This window comes from Pseudophryne corroboree, unplaced genomic scaffold (genome assembly GCF_028390025.1).
Source record: "Pseudophryne corroboree isolate aPseCor3 unplaced genomic scaffold, aPseCor3.hap2 scaffold_1408, whole genome shotgun sequence".
NCBI lineage: Eukaryota > Metazoa > Chordata > Amphibia > Anura > Myobatrachidae > Pseudophryne > Pseudophryne corroboree.
This window is the reverse complement of record NW_026968034.1, coordinates 53070-76943: the sequence shown is the minus strand read 5'-3', so window position 1 is coordinate 76943 and position 23874 is coordinate 53070. Positions and strand designations below refer to the sequence as shown.

General features: G+C 50.5%; 1 protein-coding gene across 2 annotated transcripts; it reads left to right on the top strand.

Moving 5' to 3' along the window:
* Position 1: 1 nt before the first annotated feature.
* NDUFV3 (NADH:ubiquinone oxidoreductase subunit V3) lies at positions 2–23646 on the top strand. 2 transcript variants are annotated; one of them, XM_063951138.1, is made up of 4 exons: positions 2–138; positions 12069–12120; positions 15448–15531; positions 23421–23646. In XM_063951138.1, exons 1-4 carry the CDS (start codon positions 22–24, stop codon positions 23594–23596), a joined length of 429 nt encoding a protein of 142 aa, XP_063807208.1. In that variant the 5' UTR covers positions 2–21; the 3' UTR covers positions 23597–23646. The 2 variants fall into 2 exon arrangements, with proteins under 2 accessions (XP_063807208.1, XP_063807209.1); XM_063951139.1 differs by lacking the exon at positions 15448–15531 and having other exon boundaries at positions 6–138.
* Positions 23647–23874: the final 228 nt, after the last annotated feature.

The following is a 23874-nucleotide window of genomic DNA, read 5'->3' as shown; positions in this document are numbered from 1 at the left end:
CAGCATCCGGTCTCCTACAAGATGGCGCCGCCCTGGTGCTGTTCGCCCTCTAGCGGCCGCCTGGTGTCACTACATACAGAGCTCAGGGTCAGAATGGCGGCTCCGGCGCTGAGACCTGTGAGGAGGCTGCGTCTGGAGGTGAGAGAGGAGACCCCTGCCGTTATCATACCATGTGTGCGTGGGGCCCCTGCCGTTATTATACCTTGTGTGCGTGGGGCCCCTGCCGTTATTATACCATGTGTGCGTGGGGCCCCTGCCGTTATCATACTTTGTGTGCATGGGGCCCCTGCCGTTATCATACCTTGTGTGTATGGGGCCCCTGCCGTTATTATACCATGTGTGCGTGGGGCCCCTGCTGTTATTATACCATGTGTGCGTGGGGCCCCTGCTGTTATTATACCTTGTGTGCGTGGGGCCTCTGCCGTTATCATACCTTGTGTGTATGGGGCCCCTGCCGTTATCATACCATGTGTGCGTGGGGCCCCTGCCGTTATTATACCATGTGTGCGTGGGGCCCCTGCCGTTATTATACCATGTGTGCGTGGGGCCCCTGCCGTTATTATACCATGTGTGCGTGGGGCCCCTGCCGTTGTTATACCTTGTGTGCGTGGGGCCCCTGCCGTTGTTATACCTTGTGTGCGTGGGGCCCCTGCCGTTGTTATACCTTGTGTGCATGGGGCCCCTGCCGTTGTTATACCTTGTGTGCATGGGGCCCCTGCCGTTGTTATACCTTGTGTGCATGGGGCCCCTGCCGTTGTTATACCTTGTGTGCATGGGGCCCCTGCCGTTGTTATACCTTGTGTGCATGGGGCCCCTGCCGTTGTTATACCTTGTGTGCATGGGGCCCCTGCCGTTGTTGTACCTTGTGTGCATGGGGCCCCTGCCGTTGTTGTACCTTGTGTGCATGGGGCCCCTGCCGTTGTTGTACCTTGTGTGCATGGGGCCCCTGCCGTTGTTGTACCTTGTGTGCATGGGGCCCCTGCCGTTGTTGTACCTTGTGTGCATGGGGCCCCTGCCGTTGTTGTACCTTGTGTGCATGGGGCCCCTGCCGTTGTTGTACCTTGTGTGCATGGGGCCCCTGCCGTTGTTGTACCTTGTGTGCATGGGGCCCCTGCCGTTGTTGTACCTTGTGTGCATGGGGCCCCTGCCGTTGTTGTACCTTGTGTGCATGGGGCCCCTGCCGTTGTCGTACCTTGTGTGCATGGGGCCCCTGCCGTTGTCGTACCTTGTGTGCATGGGGCCCCTGCCGTTGTCGTACCTTGTGTGCATGGGGCCCCTGCCGTTGTCGTACCTTGTGTGCATGGGGCCCCTGCCGTTGTCGTACCTTGTGTGCATGGGGCCCCTGCCGTTGTCGTACCTTGTGTGCATGGGGCCCCTGCCGTTGTCGTACCTTGTGTGCATGGGGCCCCTGCCGTTGTCGTACCTTGTGTGCATGGGGCCCCTGCCGTTGTCGTACCTTGTGTGCATGGGGCCCCTGCCGTTGTCGTACCTTGTGTGCATGGGGCCCCTGCCGTTGTCGTACCTTGTGTGCATGGGGCCCCTGCCGTTGTCGTACCTTGTGTGCATGGGGCCCCTGCCGTTGTCGTACTTTGTGTGCATGGGGCCCCTGCCGTTTCTCATACGTCCTAGAGGATGCTGGGGTCACATCAAGAACCATGGGGTATAGACTGAATCTGCAGGAGACATGGGCACACTAAAAAGACTTTGACTGGGTGTGAACTGGCTCCTCCCTCTATGCCCTTCCTCCAGACTCCAGTTAGATTCTGTGCCCAGGAGTGACTGGACACACACTGAGGAGCTCTACTGAGTTTCTCTGGAAAAGACTTTGTTAGGTTTATTATTTTCAGGGAGCCCTGCTGGCTACAGGCTCCCTGCATCGTGGGACTGAGGGGAGAGAAGCAGCCCTACTTAAATGCTAGGCTCTGCTTCTTAGGCTACTGGACACCATTAGCTCCAGAGGGTTCGCCTAGCTGCTTGTTCCCGGAGCCGCGCCGTCATCCCCCTCACAGATGCCGGGTGAGTATGAGAAGATCAGAAGACTTCAGGACGGCAGAAGACTTCAGTGACGGCTTTGAGGTACCGCACAGCGCGCCATGCTCCCACACTCAGAGGCACTACAGGGTGCGGGGGGGGGGGGGGGCACTGCGCAGCATATATGACCTCTATACGTAACTGGCAAGAGAGGACATAGTGCCAGGGCACTATCCAGACCCCGCCAGTATAAAAATGTATTTGAAAAGAGCGGGTCTGAAGCGCACCATTACAGGGGCGGAGCTTAGCCCTCACAGCCCGTCGCCATCTTCTCTACACAAGGCTGCAGAGACGCTGGTCCGCTGTACAAGTAACAGGGTGCAAAATGGGGGGGGGGGGGCACAGTTATTTTGATGCATTATATGTTAATTATAAAAGCGCTGCAGGTCTGGGACATCGTCTGCAGTGTTTTCAGACCGGGTTTGGGCGCTGGGGTGTGGGCTGGCTATATCTCTCCCTCTGTGTCTCTCTGACAGGCTTTACTGTGGGTCTGTCCCCTATAGGCCCAGTGTGTTTGCGTGTGTTGCATGCACGTGTGTCGACATGTCTGAGGCGGAGTGCTCTTCCCAGGAGGAGACTGTTAGGGACAGAAACGGCTGTGGGAGTGACCCTGTCGACACCGCCGACACCTGATTGGGTGAATGTTTTGAGTGCTTTGAATACAAATGTGGCTCTTATTAATACGAGATTGGATAAATCTGAGTCTCAGTACCAGGCATGGAAGAAATCCGTAGAGCAGAGGTTCCCAAACTGTGTGCCGTGGCCCCCTGGGGTGCCTCGGGACACTTGCAGGGGTGCCCTGGGTTGGTGTCCAGGACCAATTCAAATTATTCATGGTCAATATAATAGGCAAAACCAGTGCTGGTGGCTGCCAGTCATACAATGTGTGGCCAAACAGAAGCAAATCCTGTCCCTCACCCCACGACTGACCCTAAGGATGACATATAAACGCCATCTACTTAATGTAATATTTCTTTCTAAATTTCTCAGTAAGAAATTTTTTGCTTAGGGGTGCAGTGAAAAAAATTCTGATATTCTAGGGCACCGAGATACAAAAAAGTTTGGAATCCACTGCCGTAGAAGATGTGTTATTACAAGTCCAGACCCCCTCGGGGTCACAAAAACGTTCATTTGCCCAGCTGGCAGACACGGATACCGACACGGACACTGACTCCAGTGTCGACTATAGTGATGCCAGATTAGATCCAAAACTGGCAAAGAACATTCAGTACATGATTGTGGCTATAAAAGACGTGTTACATATCACTGAGGACCCCGCTGTTCCTGATACTAGGGTCTGTATGTATAAAGGAAAGAAACCTGAGGTGACGTTTCCTCCCTCTCATGAACTGAACACGCTTTGTGAAAAGGTTTGGGAAAATCCTGACAAAAAGTTTCAGATTCCCAAAAGGATTCCAGTGGCGTATCCGTTTCCCTCTGGGGACAGGGAAAAATGGGAGTCACCCCCCATTGTGGACAAAGCTCTATCACGTCTGTCCAAAAAGGTGGCTCTTCCGTCCCCTGACACGGCAGCCCTAAAGGATCCTGCGGATCGTAGACAGGAAAATGCATTGAAATACATTTATATCACCACGGGTACGCTACTCAGACCAGCCATTGCATCTGCGTGGGTGAGTAGTGCTATCGAAAAATGGGCAGATAACCTGTCATCTGAATTGTATACCCTGGATAGGGATAGCATTCTTCTGACACTAGGTCATATCAGGGACGCTGCAGTCTACCTAAAGGAAGCTGCGAGGGATACTGGCCTCTTGGGATCAAGGGCCAATGCCATGGCAGTCTCGGCTAGGAGAGCATTGTGGATTCATCAGTGGAATTCTGATGCTGACTCTAAGAAAGCTATGGAGTCTCTACCGCAGTGTTTCCCAACCTCGGTCCTCAAGGCACACTAACAGTGCAGGTTTTAGTGATATCCAGGCTTCCGCACAGGTGACTTTATTAGTAGCTCAATTATTTTGATTTAACCATCTGTGCTGCAGCCTGGCTATCACAAAAACCTGCACTGTTGGTGTGCCTTGAGGACCGCGGTTGGGAATGCCTGCTCTACTGTATAAAGGTGGTGTGTTTGGTGACGGCCTCGCTGATTTGGTATCTACGGCTACCGCTGGGAAGTCATAATTTTTACCTTATGTGCCTGCACCACAAAAGAAAGCACACCACTATCGGATGCAGTCCTTTCGGCCCAATAAATACAGAAAAGGCCGAGGGTCTTCCTTCCTTGCTACTAGAGGAAAGGGAAAAGGTAAACAATCACCGGCCGTGGCCGGTTCCCAGGAGCAGAAGTCCTCCCCGGCTTCTGCCAAATCCACCGCATGACGCTGGGGCTCCTTTGCGGGAGCACGTCTCAAGCTCTTCAGTCAGTTCTTGGCTCGTTTGGCTCTGGACCCATGGGTTTTAGAAATAGTGTCCCAGGGGTACAAACTGGAGTTTCAAGACGTTCCTTTTCACCGATTTTTCAAATCTGCCTTACCAGCTTCTCTTCCAAACAGGGAGGTGGTATGTGCCGCAATACAAAAATTGTGTCACAATCAAGTAATTGTCAGGGATCCCCAGGGAGAATGCTTTTATTCGAGCCTGTTCGTGGACCCAAAGCCAGACCAATCCTGAACCTCAAATCCCTAAATTTCTACCTAAGAAAATTCAAGATGGAATCTCTCCGCGCAGTGATCTCCAGTCTGGAGGAGGGGGATTTTATGGTGTCGGTAGACATAAAGGATGCCTACTTACATGTTCCCATTATCCTCCACATCAGGCTTACCTGAGGTTTGCAGTTCAGGATTTGTCATTACCAATTTCAGAAGTTGCCGTTTGGTCTATCCACGGCTCTGAGGATTTTCACCAATGTAATGGCCGAAATGATGGTTCTCCTGCGCAAACAAGGAGTCCCAATTATCCCGTACTTGGACGATCTCCTGATAAAGGCGAGATCCAAGGACCAATTACTGCAGAACATTACGCTCTCCCTGACAATTCTGCAGCAACATGGTTGGTTCCTAAACTTGTCAAAATCACAGTTGGTTCCGACGAGACGGCTGTCGTTTTTGGGAATGATTCTGGACACAGAATTACAGAGTTTTTCTTCCAGTGGAAAAGGCTCTGGAAATTCAGAACCTGGTCAAACAAATTCTGAAACCAGCAAAAGTATCGATCCATCAATGCACTCGGTTGCTGGGGAAGATGGTGGCGGCCTACGAGGCCATTCAGTTTGGCAGATTCCATGCCAGAGTGTTTCAGTGGGACCTGTTGGACAAGTGGTTCGGGTCCCATCTGCACATGTACCGGAGGATAATCCTGTCTTCCAAGACCAGAATCTCACTCCTGTGGTGGCTGCACAGCTCTCACCTCCTAGAGGGACGCAGGTTCGGGATCCAGGACTGGATCTTAGTGACGGATGCGAGTCTCCGAGGCTGGGGAGCAGTCACACAGGGGGAAAGCTTCCAGGGAAGATGGTCAAGCCAGGAAATTTGTCTACACATAAACGTTCTGAAGCTAAGGGCCATTTACAACAGCCTTCTGCAAGCAGGACATCTTCTTCGCAATCGGCCCGTCTTGATTCAGTCGGACAACATAACAGCAGTAGCGTACATAAACCGCCAGGGCGGAACAAAGAGCAGAGCGGCAATGGCAGAGGCCACAAAGGTTCTCCGCTGGGCGGAAAGGTTATACAAGCGCTCTGTCAGCGATCTTCATTCCAGGAGTGGACAACTGGGAAGCAGACTTCCTCAGCAGACACTATCTCCATCCAGGAGAGTGGGGTCTTCATCAAGAGGTCTTTGCAGAAGTGACAAGTCTTTGGGGAATTCCTCAAATAGACATGATGGTGTCTTGCCTCAACAAGAAACTTCAGAGATATTGTTCCAGGTCAAGAGACCCTCAAGCAATAGCAGTGGACGCCCTAGTGACACCGTGGGTGTTTCAGTCGGTGTATGTGTTTCCTCCGTTTCCACTCGTTCCAAAAGTAATAAAGATCATAAGAAGAACAAAGGTTCAAGTGATCCTCATTGTTCCAGACTGGCCAAGGAGGGCTTGGTATCCAGATCTTCAGGAATTACTTATAGGAGATCCCTGGCCTCTTCCTCTGAAGGAGGATCTGTTACAGCAGGGGCCGTGCGTGTTCCAAGACTTACCGCGGCTATGTTTGACGGCATGGCTTTTGAGCGCCGGATCCTAGCCCGAAACGGTATTCCCAAAGAGGTCATTCCCACTGATTCAGGCCAGGAAAGGAGTAACGTCTAAACATTACCACCGTATTTGGAGAAAATGTGTCTTGGTGTGAATCCAAGAAGGCTCCAATGGAAGAGTTTGTTAGGACATTTTCTCCATTTTCTGCAGGCGGGTGTGGATGCGGGCCTAAGATTGTGTTCAATCAAGGTCCAGATTTCGGCCTAGTCCGTTTTTCTTTCAGAAACAATTGGCCTCCCTTCCAGAAGTTCAGACGTTCTTGAAAGGGGTTCTGCGCATCCAACCTCCATTTGTGCCTCCTGTGGCATCATGGGATCTTAACGTGGTGTTGCAGTTCCTTCAATCAGATCGGTTTGAACCTCTACAGGAGATATAGTTGAAGTTTATCACTTGGAAAGTGGTCATGCTTTTGGCCTTGGCATCCGCAAGGAGGGTGTCTGAGTTAGGGGCCTTGTCTCACAAGAGCCCTTACTTGATCTTCCATGAAGATAGGGCTGAGTTAAGAACTCGTCAGCAATTTCTTCCAAAGGTGGTTTCTTCTTTCCATATCAACCAACCTATTGTGGTGCCAGTGGCTACTGACACCTTCGCTGCCTCAAAGTCTCTGGACGTGGTCGGAGCTTTGAAAATTTATATCGCAAGAACAGCTCTGATACGGAAAACAGAGGCTCTGTTTGTCCTGTATGCAACCAACAAGATTGGGTGTCCTGCTTCTAAGCAGAATATTGCGCGCTGGATAAGAGGTACGATTCTGCACGCTCATTCCACGGCAGGATTGCCAATACCGAATTCGGTGAATGCCCCTTCTACTAGAAAGGTGGGCTCATCCTGGGCGGGTGCCCGGGGGGTCTCGGCGTTACAACTTTGCCGAGCTGCTACTTGATCAGGGGCAAACACGTTTGTTAAGTTTTACAAGTTTGACACCTTGGCCGATGAAGACCTCAAGTTTGGTCAATCGGTGCTGCAGGGACATCCGCGCTCTCCCGCCCGTACTGGAGCTTTGGTATAACCCCATGGTACTGAAGTGGACTCCAGCATCCTCTAGGACGTATGAGAAAACAGGATTTTAATACCTACCGGTAAATCCTTTTCTCCTAGTCCGTAGAGGATGCTGGGCGCCCGTCCCAGTGCAGACTGTATCTGCAGTTGTTAATTTGTTAAAGATATTTTCAGCACGTTTGCTGTAAAGTTCATGCCCGTTGGCGTGTGTTATGTTGAATGCCACGTTGTGCGGCATGGTTGAGGTGTGAGCTGGTATGACTCTCACCGTTAACTTAAAAATAAATCCTTTTCTCGAATTGTCCGTCTCCCTGGGCACAGTTCCTATACTGAGGTCTGGAGGAGGGGCATAGAGGGAGGAGCCAGTTCACACTCTAGAAAAGTCTTAAAGTGCCCATGGCTCCTGTGGAACCGTCTATACCCCATGGTAATGAAGTGGACCCCAGCATCCTCTACGGACTAGGAGAAAAGGATTTACCGGTAGGTATTAAAATCCTGTTTTCCTCAATACACCGTGTAGCGAGAGATGCCTCGTACATCTTGCCTCAATACGCTGTGCAGCGAGAGATGCCTCGTACATATCGCTGGGGGGGAAACGCACGACAGATCCGTGCTTAAAATCTAAGCAATCTAGTCAGATCTCTCGGTGTGTACCCCCCTTTAGGCTGCAAACACCATCCAATCCATCAGGGAGATATCGAGGACCTTAGCAGGAGCCAAATCTACAGTTTGGTATATTTTGAGAAAAACAGAACGTACTGGTGACCTGAACAACACAGAAAGGCCTGGACATCCATGGAAGACAATGCTGGTGGATGATTGTAGGATCGTTTCCATTGTAATGAAAAACACTTCACAACATCCAGCCAAGTGAGAAATGCTCCACAGGAGGTAGGGATATCATTATCCAAGTCTACCATAAAGAGAAGACGTCACAGAACCCAATACAGGAGGGTCACCACAAGGTGCAAACCATTCATAAGCCTCAAGAGTAGAAAGGCCAGATTCCACTCTGCCAAAAACATCTAAAATAGCCAGCCCAGCTCTGGAGCAGCGTTCTATGGTCAGATGGAAGTGAGATCCACCTGCCCCAGAATGAGGGGAAGATGATACTAAGATCCACCTGCCCCAGAATGAGGGGAAGATGAAACTAAGATCCACCTGCCCCAGAATGAGGGGAAGATGAAACCAAGATCCACCTGCTTCAGAATGAGGGGAAGATGAAACAAAGATCCACCTGCCCCAGAATGAGGGGAAGATGAAACCAAGATCCACCTGCCCCAGAATGAGGGGAAGATGATACTAAGATCCACCTGCCCCAGAATGAGGGGAAGATGGAAGTAAGATCCACCTGCCCCAGAATGAGGGGAAGATGGAAGTAAGATCCACCTGCCCCAGAATGAGGGGAAGATGGAAGTAAGATCCACCTGCCCCAGAATGAGGGGAAGATGGAAGTAAGATCCACCTGCCCCAGAATGAGGGGAAGATGATACTAAGATCCACCTGCCCCAGAATGAGGGGAAGATGATACTAAGATCCACCTGCCCCAGAATGAGGGGAAGATGATACTAAGATCCACCTGCCCCAGAATGAGGGGAAGATGATACTAAGATCCACCTGCCCCAGAATGAGGGGAAGATGATACTAAGATCCACCTGCCCCAGAATGAGGGGAAGATGATACTAAGATCCACCTGCCCCAGAATGAGGGGAAGATGATACTAAGATCCACCTGCCCCAGAATGAGGGGAAGATGATACTAAGATCCACCTGCCCCAGAATGAGGGGAAGATGATACTAAGATCCACCTGCCCCAGAATGAGGGGAAGATGATACTAAGATCCACCTGCCCCAGAATGAGGGGAAGATGATACTAAGATCCACCTGCCCCAGAATGAGGGGAAGATGATACTAAGATCCACCTGCCCCAGAATGAGGGGAAGATGATACTAAGATCCACCTGCCCCAGAATGAGGGGAAGATGATACTAAGATCCACCTGCCCCAGAATGAGGGGAAGATGATACTAAGATCCACCTGCCCCAGAATGAGGGGAAGATGATACTAAGATCCACCTGCCCCAGAATGAGGGGAAGATGATACTAAGATCCACCTGCCCCAGAATGAGGGGAAGATGATACTAAGATCCACCTGCCCCAGAATGAGGGGAAGATGATACTAAGATCCACCTGCCCCAGAATGAGGGGAAGATGATACTAAGATCCACCTGCCCCAGAATGAGGGGAAGATGATACTAAGATCCACCTGCCCCAGAATGAGGGGAAGATGATACTAAGATCCACCTGCCCCAGAATGAGGGGAAGATGATACTAAGATCCACCTGCCCCAGAATGAGGGGAAGATGATACTAAGATCCACCTGCCCCAGAATGAGGGGAAGATGATACTAAGATCCACCTGCCCCAGAATGAGGGGAAGATGAAACTAAGATCCACCTGCCCCAGAATGAGGGGAAGATGAAACTAAGATCCACCTGCCCCAGAATGAGGGGAAGATGATACTAAGATCCACCTGCCCCAGAATGAGGGGAAGATGATACTAAGATCCACCTGCCCCAGAATGAGGGGAAGATGATACTAAGATCCACCTGCCCCAGAATGAGGGGAAGATGATACTAAGATCCACCTGCCCCAGAATGAGGGGAAGATGATACTAAGATCCACCTGCCCCAGAATGAGGGGAAGATGATACTAAGATCCACCTGCCCCAGAATGAGGGGAAGATGATACTAAGATCCACCTGCCCCAGAATGAGGGGAAGATGATACTAAGATCCACCTGCCCCAGAATGAGGGGAAGATGATACTAAGATCCACCTGCCCCAGAATGAGGGGAAGATGAAACTAAGATCCACCTGCCCCAGAATGAGGGGAAGATGAAACTAAGATCCACCTGCCCCAGAATGAGGGGAAGATGAAACTAAGATCCACCTGCCCCAGAATGAGGGGAAGATGAAACTAAGATCCACCTGCCCCAGAATGAGGGGAAGATGAAACTAAGATCCACCTGCCCCAGAATGAGGGGAAGATGAAACTAAGATCCACCTGCCCCAGAATGAGGGGAAGATGAAAGTATGGAGAAGGCTTAGAATGGCTCATACTCTGAGGCACAGCACCTCATCTGTAGCGCACGGTGGAGGCGGTGTGATGGCGTGTTGCGGCATGGCTTCCACTGGCACTGGGTCACTAGTGGTTACTGATGATGAGACGGGAGCAGCCGGATGAATAGTGAAGTGTATAGGGATGTACTATCTGCTTACATTCAGTGGAATTCTGCAGAGATGATTGGACGACGCCTCACAGCCCAGATGGACAATGACCCAGAACATACAGCGGCAGTAACCCGGAGTATAAGGGAAAGAAGTGGAAAATTCTGGAATGGGCGAGTCAGTCACCTGATCAGGCAGCATGTCACCGGCTGAGGATAAAGCTAGAGGAGACGCAGCACCTGGAGACGGCTGCAGGAAAGGCCTGGCACAGCGCAGCAGGACCCAGCGTTTGGTGACGTCCATGGCTTCAGACTCCAGGCAGCCATTGTCTGCAAAGTATTAAACATTAACATTTGATTATTATTATGTTGATTTGTCCAATTACATTTTAGACCCTGAAAATAGGAACTGTGTATAAAAATGTCTGCAATTCCAGTCGTCTGAACTTAGGGGGTAATTCAGATCTGATCGCAGGAGCAAATTGATTAGCTAATGGGCAAAACCATGTGCACTGCAGGTGGGGCATGTGTAACATGTGCAGAGAGAGTTAGATTTGGGTGGGTTATAGTGTTTCTGTGCAGGGTAAATACTGGCTGCTTTATTTGTACACTGCAATTTAGATTTCAGTTTGAACACGCTGCACCCAAATCTACTCTCTCTGCACATGTTACATCTGCCCCCCTGCAGTGCACATGGTTTTGCCCATTAGCTGACAAATTTGCTGCTGTGATCAGATCTGAATTAGGGGGGTCATTCCGAGTTGATCGCTAGCTGCTTTCGTTGGCTGCGCAGCGATCAGGCAAAAAAAAGCACGTATGCGGCGCAATGCGCACGCGTGTCGTACTATTACAATGAACGATGTAGTTTCACACAAGGTCTAGCAAAGCTTTTCAGTCGCACTGCTGGCCGCAGAGTGATTGACATGAAGAGGGCGTTTCTGGGTGTCAACTGACCGCTTTCAGGGAGTGTTCGAAAAAACGCAGGCGTGGCTGGGCGAACGCAAGGCGTATTCGTGATGTCAAAACAGGAACTGAACAGTCTGAAATCATCGCAAGCGCTGAGTAGGTCTGAAGCTACTCTGAAACCGCACAAAATTATATTGTAGCCGTTCTGCGATCCCTTCGTTCTGCCGCCTCCCAGTGGGAGGCGGCAGAGCGTTTGCACAGCTGCTAAAAACTGCTAGCGGGCAAACAACTCTGAATGACCACCTAGGCCCTTAGTGTGACCATGAAACGTATGTGATATCTCTGTATGTGACTTGGGCTGAGGAGAACCTCGGCTATAGGGAGCTCTCTGGAGTGAAGGTCAGATCCTGCATGGTCATCTATAACATGAAATGTATGGGGGGGTGTTATCTGGCAGAAAGTGTCGGCCTGTGATGTTACATGGAATCCTGCCTATTGTGGACATATAGAGAAGGTAGCCTGCGTGTCTGGGTATTAGTTGGTCCCTTGAGAATACTGGGTAACCCCTCCTTTCTAAGGGGCTTTGGGCGAGTTATACTGACACCTTACCTATGAACTGTGAGACTGTCCCGGGCTGTTTCGTATTAATGAGAGGGCAGGTTATAGTAAGAACGGTATGTAGCTGATGATCTCTCTATCCTGCAGGCTTTCCTTCTGCCGAGGATCAGTGTGACACCAGTCCGGGCCATTAATGGAGGTGAGCGACAAATCTGCCCCCCACCCCCCACAACCCCCAGTCTATGACCCCTGACTTCCCATTTCCTTCTACTCAGACCCGTGCAGCAGGGATTAAAAGTTCCCCCAGCATACCGGCTCTACTGCCCCTCACTCCCTACAGTCACGGCATACCGGCTCTACTGCCCCCCCCCCCCCCCCCCTCACTCCCTACAGTCACGGCATACCGGCTCTACTGCCCCTCACTCCCTACAGTCACGGCATACTGGCTCTACTGCCCCTCACTCCCTACAGTCACGGCATACTGGCTCTACTGCCCCTCACTCCGTACGGTCACGGCATACTGGCTCTACTGCCCCTCACTCCGTACAGTCACGGCATACCGGCTCTACTGCCCCTCACTCCCTACAGTCACGGCATATCGGCTCTACTGCCCCTCACTCCCTACAGTCATGGCATACCGGCTCTACTGCCCCTCACTCACGACATACAGTCATGGCATACCGGCTCTACTGCCCCTCACTCAAGGCATACAGTCACGGCATACCGGCTCTACTGCCCCTCACTCAAGGCATACAGTCACGGCATACCGGCTCTACTGCCCCTCACTCAAGGCATACAGTCACGGCATACCGGCTCTACTGCCCCTCACTCCCTACATACAGTCACGGCATACCGGCTCTACTGCCCCCTCACTCCCGGCATACAGTCACGGCATACCGGCTCTGCTGCCCCTCACTCTAGGCATACACTCGCGATATACTGGCTCTACTGCCCCTCACTCACGGCATATTGGCTCTACTGCCCCTCACTCACGGCATACAGTCACGGCATACTGGCTCTACTGCCCCTCACTCCCTACATACAGTCACGGCATACCGGCTCTACTGCCCCCTCACTCCCGGCATACAGTCACGGCATACCGGCTCTGCTGCCCCTCACTCTAGGCATACACTCGCGATATACTGGCTCTACTGCCCCTCACTCACGGCATATTGGCTCTACTGCCCCTCACTCACGGCATACAGTCACGGCATACCGGCTCTACTACCCCTCACTCACGGCATACAGTCACGGCATACCGGCTCTACTGCCCCTCACTCCCGGCATACAGTCACGGCATACCGGCTCTACTGCCCCTCACTCACGGCATACAGTCACGGCATATTGGCTCTACTGCCCCTCACTCACGGCATACAGTCACGGCATACTGGCTCTACTGTTCCTCACTCCCTACATACAGTCACGGCATACTGGCTCTACTGCCCCTCACTCCCTACATACAGTCACGGCATACTGGCTCTACTGCCCCTCACTCCCTACATACAGTCACGGCATACTGGCTCTACTGCCCCTCACTCAAGGCATACTGTCACGGCATACTGGCTCTACTGCCCCTCACTCAAGGCATAAAGTCACGGCATACCGGCTCTACTGCCCCTCACGGCATACCGGCTCTACTGCCCCTCACTCACGGCATACAGTCACGGCATACCGGCTCTACTGCCCCTCACTCACGGCATACAGTCACGGCATACTGGCTCTACTGCCCCTCACTCCCTACATACAGTCACGGCATACCGGCTCTACTGCCCCCTCACTCCCGGCATACAGTCACGGCATACCGGCTCTACTGCCCCCTCACTCCCGGCATACAGTCACGGCATACCGGCTCTACTGCCCCCTCACTCCCGGCATACAGTCACGGCATACCGGCTCTACTGCCCCCTCACTCCCGGCATAGTCACGGCATACCGGCTCTACTGCCCCCTCACTCAAGGCATACAGTCACGGCATACCGGCTCTACTGCCCCTCATTCAAGGCATACAGTCACGGCATACTGGATCCACTGCCCCTCACTCTAGGCATACACTCGCGACATACTGGCTCTACTGCCCCTCACTCACGGCATATTGGCTCTACTGCCCCTCACTCACGGCATACAGTCACGGCATACCGGCTCTACTACCCCTCACTCACGGCATACAGTCACGGCATACCAGCTCTACTGCCCCTCACTCACGGCATACAGTCACGGCATACCGGCTCTACTGCCCCTCACTCACGGCATACAGTCACGGCATATTGGCTCTACTGCCCCTCACTCACGGCATACAGTCACGGCATACTGGCTCTACTGTTCCTCACTCCCTACATAGTCACGGCATACTGGCTCTACTGCCCCTCACTCCCTACATACAGTCACGGCATACTGGCTCTACTGCCCCTCACTCAAGGCATACAGTCACGGCATACCGGCTCTACTGTTCCTCACTCCCTACATACAGTCACGGCATACTGGCTCTACTGCCCCTCACTCCCTACATACAGTCACGGCATACTGGCTCTACTGCCCCTCACTCAAGGCATACAGTCACGGCATACTGGCTCTACTGCCCCTCACTCAAGGCATAAAGTCACGGCATACCGGCTCTACTGCCCCTCACTCACGGCATACCGGCTCTACTGCCCCTCACTCACGGCATACCGGCTCTACTGCCCCTCACTCACGGCATACAGTCACGGCATACTGGCTCTACTGCCCCTCACTCCCTACATACCGTCACGGCATACTGGCTCTACTGCCCCTCACTCCCTACATACAGTCACGGCATACTGGCTCTACTGCCCCTCACTCCCTACATACAGTCACGGCATACTGGCTCTACTGCCCCTCACTCAAAGCATACAGTCACGGCATACCGGCTCTACTGCCCCTCACTCACGGCATACAGTCACGGCATACCGGCTCTACTGCCCTTCACTCAAGGCATACAGTCACGGCATACTGACCATCACTCTCTACAGTCACGGCATACTGACCATCACTCTCTACAGTCACGGCATACTGACCATCACTCTCTACAGTCACGGCATACTGACCATCACTCTCTACAGTCACGGCATACTGACCATCACTCTCTACAGTCACGGCATACTGGAATGAAGGAACTTCAGCTTAGATGTTTCCGTTCTGCTCCTAAACTCTGGAGCTGGTTCCAGTAACTTAGACCTATTTGTTATACCTCTGAGCGGAATGGTTTCTTACAGTAAATGTCAAACAATGTCTGCTTTTCTAGGTTCACCATTTTTGCCTATATTATGAGCATAAATTGATGTTTTGTTTTGTTACATGAGAACCTCAATACAATTTAACGTGTCTTCTTTCTGCTGCACATTTTCACCACTACCTGGCATCTGTCTGTCCCCTAGTGCCTCTGTAATATTACCCCTCTCTTTGCTGAAGCTCTGATCTGAGCGGTTTCATTTCCTCTTTTCTCAGAGTAATGGTAATGTGTCCTACTATACCATGGGTATGGTGTGACAGTGGTTGTCTCTTTCTCTTAGGTGAGGGATCATCTCAAACAGGAATCTGTAAGACATTGGTGTCTTTCCCAGTGAAATTCTCTAATTTCCAGGACTCCACAACAGGTGAGAATATAAATCAACCCGGAACTGGTCCTGAAACACTTAAACCTCTCCGTGCTCCACCACCTGATGAGGGAAGTGTGAGTGGACAGTCCGAGGGAGATGCACAGTTAGGAGATGAAGTGTCACAGCAGAAAATTCAAAGTGTAGACAAAGAGCTTCCTCAAGAAGAAGATTCCTCAAGTTCCAGCTCTGACTCTGAGAGTGAAGAGGAGGAAGACCATACTCCTCGGCATGGAAAGAAAAGAGATGGTGATGGAACATCACTCCAGACATTCCATCCTTCTCAAAATCGCACACATGGAGAAAGTCCGACAACACAAGAGCACAACGAAATCTTGGTGCAGAAGCAACATCGCTCTGAAAGTGACAGAAGCGAAGACTTAGTGGACACTGCCCCATCTGTAGCTACGGAGGAGCAGCTTACTGTAGTGGGTGCCCAGAGGCGTGGTGGAGGGGAGAGGTCAGAAGATGATCAGAATCTTCCAGGTGGACCTTCATCCATTGATGATATACAGTCAGGAGCAACCCAAATCCTTTTTTCTGGAATATGTGAGGAGCCTACAAAAGGGGTAGACAAGGAGCCAGCAATTTCTAGAAGTGATAGAAGTGAAGACTTGGTGGACACTGCTCCACCTGTAGCCACAGAGGAACACCTGACTTTAGAGGGTGCCCAGAGTCTTGGTGAAGGAGAGAGGGAGAAGTCAGGAGATGATGAGAATCTTCCATGTGGACCTTCATCCACTGATGATATACCGTTAGATGCTTCCCAAATCCTTTCTTCTGGAGTATGTGAGGAGCCTACAGATGGGATAGACCAGGAGCCAGCAGTTTCACGTGAGCAGAGCTCTGTGTAGGATTAAGCAATTCCCTCTTCTTCCTCTCTGCTCCTAACTTTCCCCATATATATTGTTCAGTCCACCACCTCTATACACAGTGGGCTCATCTGATTTTGAAGTAAAGTAAAAAAAAAAGCAAGTAACTGTATCTGAAACAGACCATGTTGCAAGAGGAGCAAATACATTTATATTTTTCTGTGCAGGGTAAATACTGGCTGCTCTTGCATGTAACCCACACGTTAGCTTTATTTTTACACTGTAGTATAGATTCCAGTTTGGACACACCCCACCCAAATCTAACACTCTCTGCACGTGTTACATCTGCCCCACCTGCAGTATAACATGGTTTTGCCCAGATGCAAGGTTTATTTTTATTTATTTTTTCTTTACATTCGAATCTGTCCCCTCGCCATTGAGGACACGAGCTGCTAGACTCCTCCGTTCCTTCCGCCTACATTTCTCACTGTAGTCACTCCTTACTTGCACTTGGTACCGGCTCTCTGCACATTAGCCGCTCACTCGTATATATGTCTGTGTGGAGTCATTCACTCACCAATGTCTGTGTCCTGTGCAATCTTCCTCTGTTCTCTCCATTGCCGCACTATAGTGCATGATTGTGGGAACTGTAGTTGTGTTTTTGTCTCTGTCGCACGTTATTACAGATAACTTGTGTCATTTATATTAGGAGAAATGGAGAGCAGAGACATCATTGATAATATATAGGTGATACAGATGTATATGTATGTTATGCTGAAGTGCCAAAAGGCATGGGATAGCCGTATATAAAGGTACTGTAGGTGGAGCCTCCATACTGTAATCCCTTGGAAATGGCCAGACCTGCATCGTTTGTGACATCTCGTGAGTCGGTAAGGTAGTGGGAGCCTGACGGACGGGACATTCCATTGCCACAGTTTTGTGGACATTCAACATTCCTCAATCTATGGTGTCACGTGTGTATGGGGAACCCCTCGTGGAAGACATTACCACCCTCTGTGGACAGCGTAGTGGCAGACTACAGGTGCTTAATGATCGTGGCCAGAATTGTCCGTGGTAACAGAAAAGCGACACTGGCTCAAATCACATCCACGTTGAGTGCAGGAGGCACCAGAGGCTTATCCAGCAGGTCAGTGCAGGAGGCACCAGAGGCATATCCAGCAGGTCAGTGTAGGAGGTACCAGAAGCATATCCAGCAGGTCAGTGCAGGAGGTACCAGATGCATATCCAGCAGGTCAGTGCAGGAGGCACCAGAGGCATATCCAGCAGGTCAGTGCAGGAGGCACCAGAGGCATATCCAGCAGGTCAGTGCAGGAGGTACCAGAGGCATATCCAGCAGGTCAGTGCAGGAGGTACCAGAGGCATATCCAGCAGGTCAGTGCAGGAGGTACCAGATGCATATCCAGCAGGTCAGTGCAGGAGGTACCAGAGGCATATCCAGCAGGTAAGTGCAGGAGGCACCAGAGGCATATCCAGCAGGTCAGTGCAGGAGGCACCAGAGGCATATCCAGCAGGTCAGTGCAGGAGGCACCAGAGGCATATCCAGCAGGTCAGTGCAGGAGGCACCAGAGGCATATCCAGCAGGTCAGTGCAGGAGGCACCAGAGGCATATCCAGCAGGTCAGTGCAGGAGGCACCAGAGGCATATCCAGCAGGTCAGTGCAGGAGGCACCAGAGGCATATCCAGCAGGTCAGTGCAGGAGGCACCAGAGGCATATCCAGCAGGTCAGTGCAGGAGGCACCAGAGGCATATCCAGCAGGTCAGTGCAGGAGGCACCAGAGGCATATCCAGCAGGTTAGTGCAGGAGGCACCAGAGGCATATCCAGCAGGTCAGTGCAGGAGGCACCAGAGGCATATCCAGCAGGTCAGTGCAGGAGGCACCAGAGGCATATCCAGCAGGTCAGTGCAGGAGGCACCAGAGGCATATCCAGCAGGTCAGTGCAGGAGGTACCAGAGGCATATCCAGCAGGTCAGTGCAGGAGGTACCAGAGGCATATCCAGCAGGTCAGTGCAGGAGGTACCAGAGGCATATCCAGCAGGTCAGTGCAGGAGGTACCAGAGGCAGGTCAGTGCAGGAGGTACCAGAGGCAGGTCAGTGCAGGAGACACCAGAGGCATATCCAGCAGGTCAGTGCAGGAGGCACCAGAGGCATATCCAGCAGGTCAGTGCAGGAGGCACCAGAGGCATATCCAGCAGGTCAGTGCAGGAGGCACCAGAGGCATATCCAGCAGGTCAGTGCAGGAGGCACCAGAGGCATATCCAGCAGGTCAGTGCAGCGGTCTTTCGCTTCCGTGGGCTATGGGAGCAGAAGACCCACCAAAGTGCCCCTGTTAACACCGACAACGGACACATCGCCTCACCTGGGCTTGTGACTTCAGGTGCTGGCTGATGAAGCAGCTTCTTGGGCTAAAAAGCCAACAAGACCTGATCTGGGCCAAATAGATGGGAACCCGGCCCATCCACACTTCCCACCTGCCCCCAGGACCCTGTGAGTAGCTTCCAGGTGGCAAAGTACCTCTCCTGCCACTATATATATATATATATATTAGTGTTTAAAAGTGTGCAAATGTTTATATACATATATATATATATATATATATAATGTATATAAACATTTGCACACTTTTAAACACTAATAAATCCAGGTGCTTCCTATAATCTGTTCCTTAATGGTCCAGTAAAGATTTATTTAAATAAAAAAGAGGCACTCAATCAATAATAATATATGAAAAAAGTCTTTATAAATTTATTTTCACCCAACAACGGGCATTTCAGGTGGAATCACATTGATGGTGGTGGCTCAGCAAAAAATCTTGAGTATAATTTACAACAAATGCAGCACTATAAAGTGCTTTTTGATGAAAAAGTGTTTGCTTATTAAGAGGACATGAAAAGATCAAACCAGTACGTCCGTCGACCTCGGTCCCATGTGGACCGTACAAGACCCGCACAACATGTTACAGTCACCTTCCACCATCCAGAGCCATCTGCTTGCACTCACTGTGATAGATCTTTGATAGAAATTTTGAATTTTGCACAAGACCTGGAGTGACGCCGTTTTTTCCTTGTTATGATATATATATATATATATATATATATATATATATATATATATATATATATATATATATATATATATATACATACACACACACACACACACACACGTGGAAATCATTGGTGGCACAGTGGATGTGGGCTGTACATTGGTGGGGTAGTGGGTGAGAAACATTGGTGGCAAAGTGGATGTGGGCTGTACATTGGTGGGGTAGGGGGTGAGAAACATTGGTGGCACAGTGGATGTGGGCTGTACATTGGTGGGGTAGTGGGTGAGAAACATTGGTGGCACAGTGGATGTGGGCTGTACATTGGTGGGGTAGTGGGTGAGAAACATTGGTGGCACAGTGGATGTGGGCTGTACATTGGTGGGGTAGGGGGTGAGAAACATTGGTGGCACAGTGGATGTGGGCTGTACATTGGTGGGGTAGGGGGTGAGAAACATTGGTGGCACAGTGGATGTGGGCTGTACATTGGTGGGGTAGGGGGTGAGAAACATTGGTGGCACAGTGGATGTGGGCTGTACATTGGTGGGGTAGGGGGTGAGAAACATTGGTGGCACAGTGGATGTGGGCTGTACATTGGTGGGGTAGGGGGTGAGAAACATTGGTGGCACAGTGGATGTGGGCTGTACATTGGTGGGGTAGGGGGTGAGAAACATTGGTGGCACAGTGGATGTGGGCTGTACATTGGTGGGGTAGGGGGTGAGAATCATCGGTGGCACAGTGGATGTGGGCTGTACATTGGTGGGGTAGGGGGTGAGAATCATCGGTGGCACAGTGGATGTGGGCTGTACATTGGTGGGGTAGTGGGTGAGAAACATTGGTGGCACAGTGGATGTGGGCTGTACATTGGTGGGGTAGTGGGTGAGAAACATCGGTGGCACAGTGGATGTGGGCTGTACATTGGTGGGGTAGTGGGTGAGAAACATTGGTGGCACAGTGGATGTGGGCTGTACATTGGTGGGGTAGTGGGTGAGAAACATTGGTGGCAGAATTACAATACACTTGGCTGATGTCAGAGTGTCTATGGGTGAAATGCGTCGGTAAAGAGGGATTGCAGTGACCGCTGGAGCTGACGTACTGGTGTGCAAGTGCCCAATTGTATGTCATTCAGATCATGGTACCGCTGTCACAAGCACAGAGGCAGCGAGTCTTGCCGCAGTAATCCGGCCTGTTCCGGGAATATACCTTTGTTTCATTTTTACAGACTCTGTGTAATGAGACATTTGTGTCTTTTACATAACACAACCCTCCTTGGATGAGATGGAGCCTGCAGGACACCGGGGCCCAGGTCTAAGTTTAGATGACTTGTTTTCATTTTGCTCCTGGGTGTGACCAGTTTTAAGTGATGTACATTCCAGGCACACTTATATTTATATAGTGTGTAGCCGACGTTATATACCAAGTTTATTTGTTTTGTCTTGTTTTTTTTATGCTATTCTATTGTTATTAAATATAATTTTCTTTTACTAGCGCTGTCCTGATGAATGTGAATGTAGTCTAGGGGGAGAAGTAAAGTCGCATTCACCGGAGCTTCATTTAGTTTCTACCCACAACAAATGCTGGTTTATGTGTTTCACAAGACACTGGGCCGGATTCAGAATGTACACAAGTGGTGTCGGAGCTGCATCTTCGGTAGCAGCGGATCTGAGACGTTACGGTAATGCCGGTACTGCCGCCTCTGAGATCTGCGGTATGCGCCTGAAGACGTATCATCGGATTTCCATCCACAACATCAGGCAGACGTCTGAGCAACCCACAACCACGGACAGTGCTTCTGTGTCCGAAGACTCGGACAATGTCATGTCTGAAAACACTCCCCCTTCCCGCCAACAAAAGGCAGCAGACTGTCAATCAAATGACGACGCAGGACCACTCTTAATTGCAGCTTATTCGCCCAGCAGCAGCCGCACTGTTGGGTAAAAGCAGGAAATGTGTGTGCCTGATGGCTGGCTCGCGGTGACCCGTCTTCCTCAGATTGTGTTGTGTATTCACCAGTTTTTAGTGTGACCAGGTACAGAGGCGGTGCAGAGAGTGATACGCAGCTGTAGGTGACGTTGTAGAGAGAATCCTGAGACCACAGGTAGCAAGGTATCTGCTGTCCTCCTGCCGGAAGGTATCTGCTGTCCTCCTGCCTGGCTCGTGGTTACACTCCGGTAGAGAACCTAAGATTGGACAGTGTGGAGACTGCAGTACACAGACCTACAGATGTGGGAGCAGATGAGACAATCCGGTACACAAGCCTCAGAGAAAGAGATGTCTGCAGCGCGTGATCCCGGAACACAGCCGTAGGCATGGATTCTGTCTGTACGGAGAATATGGGAGCGCGCTGCTCTGTCTCACTGACCATTTGCTACAAATCCAATCCTCCATCTTTTCCATACTGCAAGTTCCAGAAAACCTTGTTGTAAATTCTCGTCAGTGAAATGGCTCATTAATGTGTTACAGTCACAAAGACACAAGTGTTCTCCTGCTTTGTGTCCTAGGGAAATTAGCGAGATGTAACTCGTTCTCATTATTTTGTACTGTGGCTTGTAGTTACCATCGTTTTACAATTTACTTTCCTGCTCATAATGTTCAAATTGAAATGAGAAGTGAGAGTTTATCCTTTGTGTCCCGGCGTTTCCTTTTATTAATAGACTGTATTACCCTCAGGTATTATTGGTTCTGCATCTTTATAGGTTTATTTGGGAATGGGGATCAGTATACTAATGCAGGAAGATGTCGGCAGTCCCTGACGGATTATCCCTGTGTCTGGGTAACTCTCATTTCTGGTCCAGCAAATCCTCCCACAAGGTCTGAATGTGGATGAGGGGGAAGTCTCTGTAGGGTCCGCAGTGCTGTGAGCCGGGTTATACTGCCGTAGATCTTATCGCCTAATCTATTTTATTGTGAATGCATCTAGTCCTATAGAAAAAGCATTGCATTACGGGGTACGCACTGTTTCCCTTTGGGATGTAAATTGCAGCAAAGCCCTTGCCTATGCTTTTTCTGCCCTAAATACAGTTGATATAATGAATTCTTTATAAATACGGCATTGTGACCGGACGCCTTTCGTACGAAAGCACTCACCGCTTCCGCGTCCCGTTCCCAGTACACAGAATGGAAGGTTTAGGTCACACGGGACCTGACCACATAGGGGATTCCCGCTTACCGTCAGTAACCGCCTGTTACTGACTCCACCCACTGCGCTGTGGGTGGGTTTATGCTGCCACCACCAAACTCCTAACCTTCCGTAACGTTTGGAACCACGGTTCTGCTCTGTATGTGCCGACACGCTGCCTTACCACACCTGTGTGGTATTGACGAATCCCCACTAGTCACTTGCTAGGCCTCTACCGGTAGCTGGCGGAAGGCGGAACTTGGAGACGTTAGGTGCTTCCCTGGACAGCCGGAGGACGGGGCTATGTTTGGCCTAACCCTGTTGGTCACAAGATGAAGCAGTCTTCTTGAGGCAGATGATGTTTATTTGCTCAATAATAGTCTTAAAAAAGACTTCCCTATTGCTAGGGGCAACAGCATACAGCAAGATGTTCCAGCAGAATGAAGATGGTACAAATACACTTTGGAGGCACGCAGGCCTCCTTTTTATGTCAATTTTACACACCGTACCACAGAGGGGTAAGCCCTCCCTGTCTTCTCCAACCAATCAAGTTATCGCAGAAAATATAAAGAAATACAAGTTACATTACAATAGATAAGAATTAGATAAAGCACATTCCTGCTCCTCCTCATATATAACCAAACCAGTGGCTTTCCCAAACACAATCTGATTATCATGTTCCTGTCTCTTTCACAAATGTAAATGTAACTTGCCTTCAGTGCTGCGGCCGCCATTACACGTGTGGCTGGTTAGTCTCTCCGGCCACAGGCATCCACGAAGTTCACACTTACCAGCATAGAGTAATATTTACATGAGCGCATTGTAAAACAATGATTATTTTTTTTTGCACTATTTTGGGCACCTTGGTTGACTGGTTGATTTTATTTCCTCTTTCAGTGTCACCTCCGGGGCCCCTGGCTGCCCCTGTGCCTGAAGAGCCTTTTGATAATTCCAAGTACCAGAACGAGCAGCATTTTTCCTACACGCCCTTCACCTTTGTGGATTATGATGTAGAGCTTGCTAAATTTCGCCTCCCACAGCCTTCATCAGGACGTCCTTCTCCCCAACACTGAGAGACCCTCTAATGTCAGTTTGATAATGTGCAATAAATGCTGTATGTGTATTTATGTAATGTGTGTAATGACCTGCAGGTGCCGCTATCTGCTCTGCTGCTACACGGATACTGCTGGTAGTCATGTGGACACGAAGGTTCATCCGAAAATCCAAAATTGTGTTGGCAAGTCTCTAGTAGTATACAATTGATCCTGCTTTTAGGGGTAAGCGCATAGATTTGTGATACAGAAGAATTAAGGAAGCCTGTTTTGACCAGAAACAGCAATGTATGAGGTTT